The sequence below is a fragment of the Scyliorhinus canicula genome, chromosome 16 (assembly GCF_902713615.1).
Source record: "Scyliorhinus canicula chromosome 16, sScyCan1.1, whole genome shotgun sequence".
NCBI classification, from domain to species: Eukaryota; Metazoa; Chordata; class Chondrichthyes; order Carcharhiniformes; family Scyliorhinidae; genus Scyliorhinus; species Scyliorhinus canicula.
Window position 1 is genome coordinate 32603044 of NC_052161.1, and position 13311 is coordinate 32616354.

The 13311-nt window shown below is 45.0% G+C and overlaps 1 protein-coding gene across 1 annotated transcript in view; it reads left to right on the plus strand.

Moving 5' to 3' along the window:
- Positions 1-5680, plus strand: part of htra1b (HtrA serine peptidase 1b) — a 57958-nt gene extending 52278 nt beyond the window's left edge. Inside the window, exons 7-9 of the mRNA XM_038821798.1 lie at positions 2384-2441; positions 3101-3196; positions 4053-5680. Coding sequence (XP_038677726.1) covers positions 2384-2441; positions 3101-3196; positions 4053-4221 — 323 coding nt within the window. The 3' untranslated portion in view covers positions 4222-5680. The remainder of the gene's footprint in view (positions 1-2383; positions 2442-3100; positions 3197-4052) is intronic.
- The last annotated feature ends 7631 nt before the right edge of the window (positions 5681-13311 follow it).

Genomic DNA, 13311 nt, shown 5'->3' on the forward strand with positions numbered 1-13311 from the left:
AGAATACAACAATCAATATTCAAGCACAACAAGACTTCTATTTGATAGAATACTAGAAGCTGAACTTGAGCCTACTTTTAGTGTAATTATTCTGCCCACTACCAATTAAAAAAAATTGTCTGCAAATGAATCTGGCTTTTAATGGCTCAGATTTCTAACTATTACGCAGATAGTTTGAGAGAATGGGCCAAGACGTAGCTCCATTGTCGATGAAGGTTCTGGCCATCTGTAATGATTGCTTCCCTACATCAGGAAGCCACATTGTCCCCTATTCCATGGCCGGGATTCTCCCCTACATGGCGGGGGGGGGGGGGTCCCAGAGTGTTGGAGTGGTGTGGAAGTCTCTGCACCTTTTAGGGGCCAAGCCCTCACATTGAGGGTCTAGGCCCGCGCCGTAGTGGTTCCCGCTGTTGCTCGTTCTGGGTGAGTGTGCTTTACACTCAATTGGCTCTGTTTTATTCCTTAGCTCTAGAGTCGCCAGGTATCCTTATGATACCGCCACAAGATTCAAGTTCAAGTTCAGACCAAAGACTCAATACACCAGTTAGTAAGTTCAAAACAAGACACGTTTATTATAACACAGTTATTTACTACTCATGCATATAACACTAAAAGACTAGTCTATTCCTACCACTAACAGGCCAATACTTATCTGGAGTAAGGGAACTGCCGGATCAGGGAACAATGGCCTCTTGCTTTGTCCTGGATCCGCAGGCTTCCAGTTGGTGTGGACTAAAGGGGTCAGGAGTGTCTACTCTCGTAGCGTGCGTTGTATGACACTTACTTGATAGCGGCTGCTGACCAGGCCCCTCCTTCTCAAGGTCTTCTGCTGCAAAGGTGTTCTGCTGCGAGGGCCGGCTGGTCAAGAAGAAAGAATCAGTCCTGGGACCTGACTTTTATAGGTCCCAGGGGCTTTGCTCCCTTCTGGGCGGACCCTCTATAAACTTGCAATCGATTGGGTCTCTTCCCAATCGATTGATTTGAATTTCCCCAATAACGGGGCTGTTCCTCGATCACTGCATGGTTCTTTCCACCTTGTTTGTGTCCTTTTGTTTCAGACTCCACTGGCGCCGAGATGTCTGACCTTCTATAAAATGTTTCAATCTCTTCTAATTGTTGTGTCCATTGTGCCTGGGAATCACCGGGAATCGCTCACTTAATATGCGCAGCTCGTTAGTTACAATGCTGTCTGGTTTCTTTAGCAGCTAGAATACACGGGGGATTCTGCAAACTGCTTGTTTCTTTGCAACTGTCCATTTTTCCCTGTAATCTTTGCGTTCTTCCATTTTGTGTGAGGAAGTGGCCAACCCAGGTGGCTACACCGCTCCGCCGGCTGGTGTGAACGGCCTTTGGTGCCACGCCAGCCGGGACCGAATGGACTTTTCCGGCCAGTGTAAGTCCGCGCATGCGCCGGAGCGTCAGCAGCTGTTGACGTCATCCCGGTGCATGCGCAGGGGAGGGGGTCTCTTCCGTCTCCACCATGGTGAAGACCATGGCAAAGGCGGAAGAAAAAGAGTGCCCCCAAGGCACAGGCAAACCCGCCGATCGGTGGGCCCCGATATGGGGCCAGGCCACCGTGGGGGCACCCCCCGGGGTCAGATCGCCCCGCGCACCCACAGGATCCCCGTGCCCGCCCGCGCCGCGAATCCCACCGGTCAGGTAGGTGTTTTGATTCCCGCCGGCGGGAGAGGCTTGACAGCGGCGGGACTTAGGCCCACCGCGGGCCAGAGAATCGCCGCGGGGGACCCGCCGACCGGCGCGGCACGATTCCCGCCCCCGCCGAATCTCTGGTGGCGGAGAATTCGGGACACAGCGGGGGTGGGATTGACGCCGGCCCCGGGCGATTCTCCGACCCGGCGGAGGGTCATAGAATCCCGCCCCATAGCTGTAATCGTGGCATTGCAAAGCTATGGATTAACATATGTGCTATGGATTAATATATGTCTATCAAAAACATGTTGCTGTCAGCACCAAGTTTACCCTGTTGGGAAACTCCAAGATTCTTTCATGAAGAGGTGTGTTCATAAAGCAGGCCTCAAACAGAACAAACATCATCTTTTAAGATTAACCTCAAAGATTGCCAAGTTTGGGCTGGAACAGTTTGGGGAATGGTTCCTTTCGCAATTACACACTAAATATTGTCAGGATTCCTTCAGTTGCTATGTGTAGCAATATTGCAAATATTTTGTGAGAATTTCCTCTGCTTTGAGTCACTAGCGAAAATGTAAGCACGTTTTAACAGAGCACATTTATTTTCTGGCACTAATATTCTGATGGGTGCATTGAAAGTCCAAGCAGTCAAAAATGTGTTCAGTAAAGCTAATTCAATTTACCAGATAAATGTTCTTTTCCATACAAGTTCCATTTGTTTGTTTTTTTGCAGGAGAAACTCCAATAAAAAAGAGGTACCTGGGAGTTCGAATGATTACACTTACACCTGCGTAAGTAAACCATAGACATATATCTGTATAGAGTAAAGCCGTGGCAATGTGCTGTTTTTGAAGAGTGCTGAGTTTCCCGATATGAATCCTAAAATGTTTTGTATATCTGCTGCTTCATTGCCAACACGGCACGTCTTCTGGAATATGCAGCTGCAAGTCACTTGATATCTTAAATGGTTGATGTAATATGAATACTCGCCATTGATAGGCTATTTCCAGTTGGCAATGTGGTAAACTGATCACTATTGGGTTAAACAGCCAGCTCCTGTCATACTGACAGCCTTTCACACTGACAGCCTTTCACCTCCCAGCAGCAACTGACATGGACATCTGCCAGTTTGGTTGTGTGCTGAGTTTTGTTGCTTAACAACCCCTTGTTGCTTAACCCTGCTGCATAAACAATCATCATACGGTTTGCATGAAACTACAGCAATTAACTGCAGACTGTTAGGATGTGACTGATGCTTGTGGTTGAACGCAATTTCAAAATAGGTTTTGTTAGGGTACAAATGGAGAGATTAACTCGTGTCTTGCAGTTGCTAAGTTGTCTTCTCAATCTAATTGATACTGGTGGCTGATGGGAAACTAAGTTCAAGAAATTTGGCGCAGAATTTGATTTGGATTTGTACAAGTGTTGCTGAGTCTGTGTTCTTTTCCAGCCTTGCAAAGGAACTGAAAGTGAAGCATAAAGATTTCCCCGATGTCAATGCCGGAGCCTACATCATTGAGGTCCTTCCACGAACACCAGCTTCCAAGTAAGTGAACAAAATCCACTCCAGTTTCCTCCCACAGTCCAAAGATGTATAAGTTAAGTGGATTGGCCATTCTAAATTGCCCTTAGTATCTGAAAAAGGTTAGGTGGCATTACTGGGTTACAGGGATGGGGGAGGTGTGAGTTTTGGTGGGGTGCTCTTTCCAAGGACCAGTGCAGATCCAATGGGCCGAATGGCCTCCTTCTGCACTGTAAATTCTATGATTGTATGAAATAGTTTCTGAATGTTTTACATATGGTGCTTCTAAGACCTCATTTTAATCCTTCTGGAATGTTATTGGCCAGTTTTCCTTCCCAATTGGTTAGCTACCTTTGGAGATCGGGTTTAAATTTGGAAGCACATCTCCACCAAGTTAAGTTGCTGCTAATCTTGAGTTTGTACCTTGCCAGCTACCCTTCTGGTTTGGCATTATTTGTAAATTTGCCTTCACCTTCCAAATTCTAGTCATTAATGTGAATTAGATATAGGTTCAAACTAGGCAAAGAATCAGAAATTCCTTTTCAATACTATCAACGTGAAACTGATGCCACGCCAGAAAGTTTCAAAGTAGGTGAGTGAACTTTAAAACAAAAACGCTGCTAATAACTTAAGAAATCGTTGAAAACCATGTTGGGGAGAGCTGTAGAGACCCTTAGGATGAATGAGCTAAGATCGGCCGATTGGCCTCCCTCACCTAATATTGTCTTATCCAACTTCTCTTTCTAATGTCTGTAGAAACATTGTGCAGTGTAAGCAGATATAAAAACATGTATAGAAGACAGTAAAATATTACTGAGTCTGTACGTATGCAAAATGAATCCAGAATAATGAGCCATTTTCTGCTTTTGTTTCTTCCAAGTGGAGGCCTGAAGGACCATGATGTGATTATTAGTATTAACAATGAGTTGGTAACTTCATCCAGTGACGTCAGCGATGCCATTAAAAAGGATCCAAGCCTGTCCATAGTGGTCCGCCGAAGCAATGAAGATGTAATAATAAATGTTATGACAGAAGAAATTGAACCTTAAAGTGAGCTGGATCTCCTTGCCTATGTGAACAAAACAACAAAGAAATTAATGCTCCCTGGTTGAATGCAGTCCATAGTTAATAGCTTAGAAACCTGTTGATATTTCTATTGCACAGCACCATCGGGAGATATCTGCAGCTTGGATACATTTCTGTGTAGAATTACAAGCTGAGATGATCTTCAGTTGATTGCAAATGAAAATCGTTTTCTTCCATGCATTTCCTTAATTCATCTTTTTTCAAATTAATGTTATTGTAATCTACATTCCTTAAAATATCAGTGTGAACAGTTCATTCTGTGAGAATTTCTACTTCATAGGATTGGGGGTTATCATTATCGATATTGGCACCAAATCTCTTAAAATGCAGTTGCCTACCTTTCACCATGTCCGAAAAAATAAGATCCATGACATTGCTGGTGTGGGCCTGGCAGATTTCAAATGTTGGCACAATTTTTTTTTACCTCAAGATATCAGAGTGCATTGGCCAGGCTGTGCCCCACATGGGTCAGTGGTGTATGAAGTAATTGTGAAAATGACCTTGTCCACTTTCCCCAACCCCCAGTCCGTGTTTTCTCCAGACCAGACTTCTCATATGTTATGGAGTTACTCCAGAGCTTCATCAAAGCCTGTGTTTGTATTTTTCATGATAGGGGCTTGAGGATGAACTTTCCTCTGATTTTCTCTCCCATTTTGAATGAGCACTTTTCCTTTTCCCCCATGGGTGTCAGCAGGGCATACCTCACACTTATTACAGTATTGTTCTGCAGGGGTTATCTTGAGAGACTGGGGAGGCAGGGAGATTGTCCATCCAATGGGCCTAATTTAGCCACTTGCTGATTTCCATGTCGCACTTCCTACTCCTGCTGGGAGATCCCCTGAGCCTAGATGGCATGTGTTACACTGCTAATTCCTAGTTAAATAAAATTTTAGGTGAAGTTTGATGCACAGATTAGGAGAAAGAGCAGTACCAGGACTAAGGCCAAGAGTAACTGGGAATAATTAGCTGAAGTTGGGCTTTATATGGCCAAGGTTTAATACCATTACATATTTTAAAGGAAAACATTTTTATACCAGGGTATAATTTTACTCTGTCCCGCTTCTAAAGTAGCATCTCAAAAATGCATGCACCACAGAAACAATAGATGCTATTCCTTTTCCATTTTGTCCAGAACTGCACTGAAACTGAATGTCTTTGCCGATGTTTCAGGTAGCTGAATGTGGTGCTATTTGAATATTCAGAAATGTGAATGAACTATAAATGAATTTCAGCAAGTTCAACTCAAAACCTTTTCTCTCTAATTGTACTGGGACAAGATCGGGCAACTACTTTCCCATTAAAAACCAGTGCTACTGCCTCCTGATCTGCTGTTTCCATGACGTCTGGTTTAAGGGTCTAACTCGCATTGCCAAGAAAGATCTTTATTGTTGAATCTTTGAATAAATATTTTTTCTGCTTCCATGCTTATTGCAGACTGCTGTTTATAATTTACACTTGGTGCTGGAGACAGTGTTCAGTACTCCGGAAAAAAAAAGAAGCTTCGCATTCAATAAAGCAGCTTCCTTCCATTCCTGTGCTCCATTATTCATTGTGTTTACATTGCCTGTTTCTGTTCGCCGGGTTTGGCATTATGCTAATTATTAATGTCCCTCGGGGAAGGAAATATGTCACCCTTAACGGGACTGGCCACCATGTGACTCCAGACCCACAGCAATATGGTTGACTCTTAATTGCCTTCTGAAATGGCCTCGGGTATTTAGGGAAGATCAAACTATTGTGGTTTTATTTCAGGAGCAGATTGAATGCCAGTAACTGAGTGGTCCAGGCCTCGCGTCTTGGTGTTATGCTCCTTTTGTGTGGATTCAAAATCAACTTAATAATAATAATAATAATAATAATAATAATTAATAAGAAGAAGAAGAATTGCTTGTTGTCACAAGTAGGCTTCAATGAAGTTACTGTGAAAAGCCCCTAGTGGCCACATTCCAGCGCCTGTTCGGGGAGGCCGGTACGGGAAGTAATCATAACATTTTCAATGCTCTGTGCCACTTATATTGTGCTCCTTTGCATTAACCAAATAAACAAAGTCAAAAATTGTGGGATAAATTAAAAATGCAGTTCCTTAAAGTGATACTGCACCAAAGTAAACAGAATCTCAAGCCAGTTGTTTTGTGTTTGAGCAGTTGAGCTGAATTTCGGTGAAATTGACACAGATTAATCAAAGATTGCAAATTTCAAAGACTGCTTTCTCATGCGGCTATATAAACATTATGCCGATACATTAAGCTAAAGATTTTCAGCTAAATTCAGTTAAAATTTCTGCATGGAAGCTTACGACTTATCTTTCCAACTCGAATTCGGCCGTCAACATTTTAAGCAAGGTTATGAGCATTGCTGGCAAGGTCAGCGTTTATTGCCCATTTCTAATTGTCTTTGAGTAGGTCCACCCACAGTGCTGTTAGGGAGTGAGTTCCAGATATTGTCCCAGAGGTGATGAAGGAATGATGATTATATTTCCAAGTCAGGATATTGTATGAATTGGAGGGAATTTGCTGCTGGAGGAGATCCCATGCATCTGCTCCATGCTATTTGGGCGCCTATAATGTCCATAGGACCCTGATGGTGTTTCAGTGACCTAATGTGAACCTGTCCGTATCGGCAGGAAGAATAAAAATGCAGGATACTATTTAAATGGAAAGAAGATTGCAGAATGGAGGTACAGAAGGATCTGGGTGTCCTCGTCCATGAATCCCAGGAAGTTAGTTTGCAAGTCGAGCAAGCAATAAAGAAAGAAACTGGAACATTGGGGTTTATCGTAAAGGGAATTGAATGTAAACGTAGGGATATTTTATTGCAGCTGTACAAGGAACTTGATAAGACTTGTCCAATTTCTCCCCAAAATGGCAAATTATTAGGTTCTGACTGAAAACTGGTGTGTTTTGCTCCAAGGACATGATCTAACCAAATGAGAACAGAGTCCCATAACAGGTCCATTTAGCTGTGTGTTTCCATGAGCTCAGAGCGCCGAGAAAAACCCTGCCATCTTACGCCCATCTGGTTAGATATGGGGCCTCAGTGGAGACGTACGGCCACAGTCAGCCCCATTTTCTCCCTAGCTCCTGGCCCGACCCCCAAACCCTCCCAAGCCCCAATTCACTATAAGGGTATCTTAAAGCCTTCTGCACAGCCCCAGACCCACACAGTGTAACTCATCTCTGTACAAAAAATTCAAGCTTGGCACCTTAGCACTGCCAGCTTGGAAATGCCCCAGCCAGCTGGCATGCCACCTGGGTACTGTAATGATATGTATAATACCAGTGTAATAAAGGATTAATATCTGAAACTATATGTAAATCAAACACTAGATGGTGTTACTAATTCACTATATAGAAGACAGCATCTCTAGGAATTCTGGGAGAAGCTGAAGAGAATATGATGAGAGCAGAGTGAGAATTGAATGTAGAGATATAGCACGAGGTCAAGGATAGTGAAAATGAAATGAAAATCGCTTATTGTCATGAGTAGGCTTCAATGAAGTTACTGTGAAAAGCCCCTAGTCACCACATTCCGGCGCCTGTCTGGGGAGGCTGGTACGGGAATTGAACCGTGCTGCTGGCCTGCTTGGTCTGCTTTAAAAGCCAGCGATTTAGCCGAGTGAGCTAAACCAGCCCCTGTAGTAGTTGAATAGTGTAGAATATTGATTGCTGTACTACAGATTCAGTATCATTAGTTTAGTATCTGTAACTCCGTAGAGTGTGCGAACTTCAATTAGTGTAGTAAAATAAATTTGTTTTGATTCAAACTTCTTAGTTTGATATTCTTTGTCAACACTACGGGCGAAATTCTCCGCCCCCCACGACGGGTGGGAGAATAGCGGGAGGGCCTTCCCGACTTTTTTGACGCCCTCCCGCTATTCTCCCACCCCCCCGCCGAAATCCCGACACGAATCGCTGCCGCCGTTTTTTTACGGCCGGCAGCGATTCACAGCTGTTAGAAGGGCCGAAGTCCCAGCCCTTTACGACCTTTTTACGAACGGCAAACACACCTGGTCCTGCCGTTCGTAAAAACGTCGTGACCACCTGGAAAAAAATAACCATGGCACCGATTGGCACGGCAGTACCACGGCCGTGCCAAGGGTGCCATGGGCCCGCGATCGGTGCCCACCGATCGCGGGCAGCGGGCCCGATGCCCGCGCACTATTTGTCCTTCCGCCGCCCCGCAGTATCAATACGCGGGGCGGCTGAGGGGCAACCCGGACCGCGCATGCGCGGGTTTCGCGCAAAAACGCGATGACGTCACCCGCGCATGCGCGGGTGGCGTCTTCCCACCTGCGCATGCGCGGCTGACGTCATATGACGCGTCAGCCGGCGCTAAGTCCGACAAGCGGGTTTAACGATTTTCGTTAAGCCCGACTTGTCGGAGCCTCCGACGTCGGGCTGCTAGCCCCGACGGGGGACCAGAATCGGTCCCCCGTCGGGAAGGGGCGCGATGCCGTAAAACCCGCCCGGGTTTTACGGCGGTTTGACGATTTTTCCCGTTTTGGGAGAATTTCGCCCTACATATCTGGCTATCTTGGAGGAAAAGGCAAGGAATATAACAGGTACCTTGGCAGTACCAGGTTGACACCCGAGTGGCAGATCTCAGGACGCTTAGCGAGCCCGGGTAGATCCCGGGAGCGGGGTTCCCCCATCATACCGGCCACGTTGAGCAGTGGCGCACTGCTTTTCGGGTGCAGCATGGCCAGTAGATCGCTCCCAAGATCTTCTGACTCTATGTCAAATAAAAGCAGGGGTGTGTTTTGTGTCATCACTTTGGCAGTGTAGATCTTGTTAAAGCCTGGAAGTCCTGCTGGAGATCAAGGTGCCATTTAAAAAGGGTGTCCCAATCGCAAAATGAAGTTAAAATACCCGCTACCCCATCCCAGACATCCGTGCCTCTGGCAGAGAAGGGGAACACCTTCAGCCCTCAAATACAGAGGACCAACCTCCAACCCCCCCACCCCACACTCCATCCACCACAAAATGGTCGAGTTACCTGCTTCCCCTCCTCTCCCCCCACATCTCCCCAACACCATGCAGGCATCAGGGTGACCCAACTCTGTCTCCCCATCCTCACCTGCATTGGGGAAACCCTCATTTTCAATGGCCCCCCACCCCACCATTGCCATGCAGACACAAACCACCATTACCCTCACCCCAAATAATGGAAACTGCCCAATGTGGTTCCCTTCAGACCTGCCCCCGGAATTGCTCCCTGGCAGTGCCAACCTGACAGTGCCCATTTGGAAGTGCACATTTGGAAGTGCCAGGGCATTTCCCCAACATGTCCCTTACCACTCGGGCTATACTCACCTCCATGCCCTGGCTTGCGGCCATAAAGAGATATGCGCCTGTGGCGAATGGTCCTGGAAATCGCGGCCCACATCTGGAGTACAGTGTACAGTTCTGGTCTCCTTATTTGAAAACACATATATTACATTAAAAGCAATTCAGAGAAGGTTCGCTTGACTCTTTCCTTATCTTATGAGGAAAGTTTAAACATTGAGACACAAAAGATCCTGAGGGGAATTGAGAAGATGGACATTTCTTCCTGTGGGAGTATTTAGAGGACACAGCTTAAAATAAGAGGTCTCCCTTTTAAGATGGTGATCAGGATAATTTCTGTCTCTCAGAGGGTCGTTAGTTTGTGCAATTATCTTCCCCAGAAAACACTGGAGATTGGGTCATTGAACTTATTCAAGGCTAATTAGATTTTTGAAGGATAGGGGAGTCCAGGGTTTTGGTGGGCAAATGAGAAAATGGAGTTGAGATCACAATGAGAACAGCCATGATCTTCTCGTATGGTGCAGCAGACTCAAAAGAACAAATTACCTACTCCTGCTCCCATGTTCCTAATGAATAGGCAATTTACGTTAGTAAAATCTGGCGGAGAGCAAGTGGAGGCTCTTTAAAGTCATGAAAACCTTTCTATGTGAGTCCAGGAAGAGCAAGAGTGTTTCTCTGGTACCTTCAAGTGAATCTGTCATTTGCCCTGGACTGCCCAACCCCATCCACAACCTTTGCAAACTGAAAGATGGCCACAATCGTGCTTTGTGACTTGCTTTATTGCCAGTGGGTGGGTTCTTGGGTCCCTGTGATTTTGACCAGCCCGAAGGCAGGCAGCTGCTTCTGCCTGCTCACCTCAAAGGGAATGGACGTTGGCCCAGCCATTACTATTGGCCACTGCAGAAAGAAAATGGACTCACAGCATGTCAGTAAAAATAGTGGTGCAAGCAAAAGGTGTAGACCAGCTAAATCTGTATACAAGGAGTATCTGAAAGAACATATGACAATGCTTAAAAAGCAGAAGTTTTGATGTAAGCAGTATCAAGAGGAACAAAACCATCACTAGATGAGGACATAAGATCAACTGTGTCTTTATGCTGACTCAATGTAATACTTATTAAAGAAACCACTTACATTGCCCACTTTTTGTTACCTGTCAGTGTTACAGTGTGCAATCTGGATTTGATTAAACTTGGAGTACAATGTGATTGATAGGGTTAAGATGTTCCCTGCACAAGGTGAAAACAAAGTAAATACACTGACGTAATTGTCTACTAACAAGTTGCAGAGACAAAATACATCCCTAAAATGGTTTCAGGCTAATATGTCCATCAATTTTCCAGAGATATCTAAAGAGACTGAAATTAACAAAAGGCCCCTTCATTGACATTGGTAACGCATTCCTGCACACTACACATACAATTTCCTTTTTATTAATTGCATGCTTTAGATCAGGAACCATTTCTGTTTCTTGAACAGAATCCGGATTGACAAAAGTGACAATACATGTTGGAGATATTTCCTCTGCTCAACTCACGGGTGTCTGTCATGTTTTTGCTTCTCAAGCACAATAGAATAATTACTGTTCTTGAACTGCTTCCAACATGTTATAGAAATTAATTTTGAAGACCCAACAAAAATGCTGATTCTGCTACACATTTCAACCATTGATGTCGCAATATTAATTTGATGTCATGTTTCACACATACTATTATTGGGGGTGGATTTACATTTTGTGTGACAGAGTAAAATGTATGTTAGTGAGTCAGAAGCCCATTTTACATTTTTACTGATTCATATTCTATGGTCGGTGGGTATTCACCGGGTGCCCGGGAGTCAATGTCAGCCCCTGCGAGACCTCAACTGGGTGCCGTTTAGCACTGGTTTGCACAAATGTTGACCAGGCGCGATGGCACCTGGAGGGGTCTTGCAGGCCATTAGAGCAATCCAGGTGGTCAGGGACAGGGAAGGGTGCTACCCTGTCACTTCCCCTTACATTTGGAAACCTTGACACTGCCAGCCTGGCACTGCCAGGATGCCAGAGGTAGTGCCATGGTGCCCAGGTGCCAGGTCGGACCATGAGAGACCTTTCCCACAAGAGGAAGGCTGAGGGGGGGGGGGGGGGGGGTTCCTGAAAGTGGGAGGGGAGCCTGAAAGGGGGGTGTAGATATCGGGGACGTTGTTCAAAATGGCACTTGGACTTGCAGGAACCAGTCCTGCTGGCGAACTCAGCTCGCAGTGCAGGTAAAGTGCTTAAGTGCGGCTTCGATGGGAGATGCTCTCCGAGGCCCAAATAGCAGGGTCAATCTCGAAGCTTCAGCCGTTGAGAAATACCCCACCAAAAGCACCTGAAAGCAAACCTAGAATTTCTTCCGCTCAATCGTGCCCAGTATGTTTGCCTTCCTAATTACATGCTGTAACTGCAAGCTAACATTTTGTGATTCATGCACCAGGACACCCAGATTGCTCTGTGCTGCAGTATTCTGCAGTCTTTCTCTATTTGAATAATATTCTGCTTTTCTATTCTTCCTTCCAAAGTGGACAACCTCACACATTTCCCATATTACACTCCACCTGCCAGATTTCTGCCCACACACTTAACCTATTTTCTATAATTTTGGTGGTTCTTTGTATCCTTGTCAGAACTTGCTTTCCTACCTATCTTGTATCATCATCAAATTTGGCGAAGATACAGTAGATCCCATCATCCAAATCATTAATATAGATTATAAAGTAGATCAGGTCCCAACACTCAGCCCTTTGACACTCCCATTAGTTTCAATTTGCCAAGTTGTAAATAATCCATTTTTCCAACTCTGCTTCTTGTTAGTTAACCAATCCTCTATCTGAGCTAATATATCACCTCAACACCATGAGCTGTTTGTTATGTTGTGTCATGATCTTTTTTGTGGGCACCTTATAAATGCCTTTTGTAAATCAAATACACTACATTGACTGGTTCCCCTTTATCGACCCTGCTTGTTATTCCTCAAAGAATTCCAAAACATTTGTCAAACATGTTGGGCTGAATTCTCCGCCGTCGGGATTCTCCGTTTTGCCAGCAAGCGGGAGTTTCCCGACGGAATAGGGCTGCCCCACAATGGGAAACCCCATTGGCCAGCCAGCAAAATGGAGAATCCCGAAGGCGGGAAATCTGGTGCGGCGGGACAGAGAAACCCGCCCTTTGACTCTGCTTGGTTATATTATGATTTTTGAAATATCCTGCTACTACTTCCTTAAGTAATGGATTCCAACATTTTCCCAATGACAGATGTTAGGCTAACTCGCCCATAGTTTCTTGCTTTTTGTCTCACTTATTCCTTGAATCAAAGTGTACATTTGTGGTTTTTCAATAAGTTGGGCCCTTGCCAAAATCTAGGGAATTTTGGAAGATTACGACCAATTAATCCATTATCTCTGCCACCACTTCTTTAAAGATCCTAGGATGTAGGGCATCAGGCTCAGGGAATTTGTCAGCCTTTAGTCCCATTAGTTTTCCTGTTACTTTTTCTCTGGTGATCGTCATTGTTTTAAGCTACCTCTCTCTTTTACCTCTTAATGTTCGACTATTAGTAAGATACTTTTGTCTTCAACTGTGAAGACAGCTACCAAATACTTGTTCAAAGTCTCAGCCGCTTCCTTGTTCCCCATTATTATTTCCCCAGTCTCTCCCTCTAAGTGACCACTTCAGAGGCTATAAATTAACCCCACAGTGGCTTCTTTTCTGTGCTATTTCCTAACTCCACCCAGAATTCTTCGACAACTGGA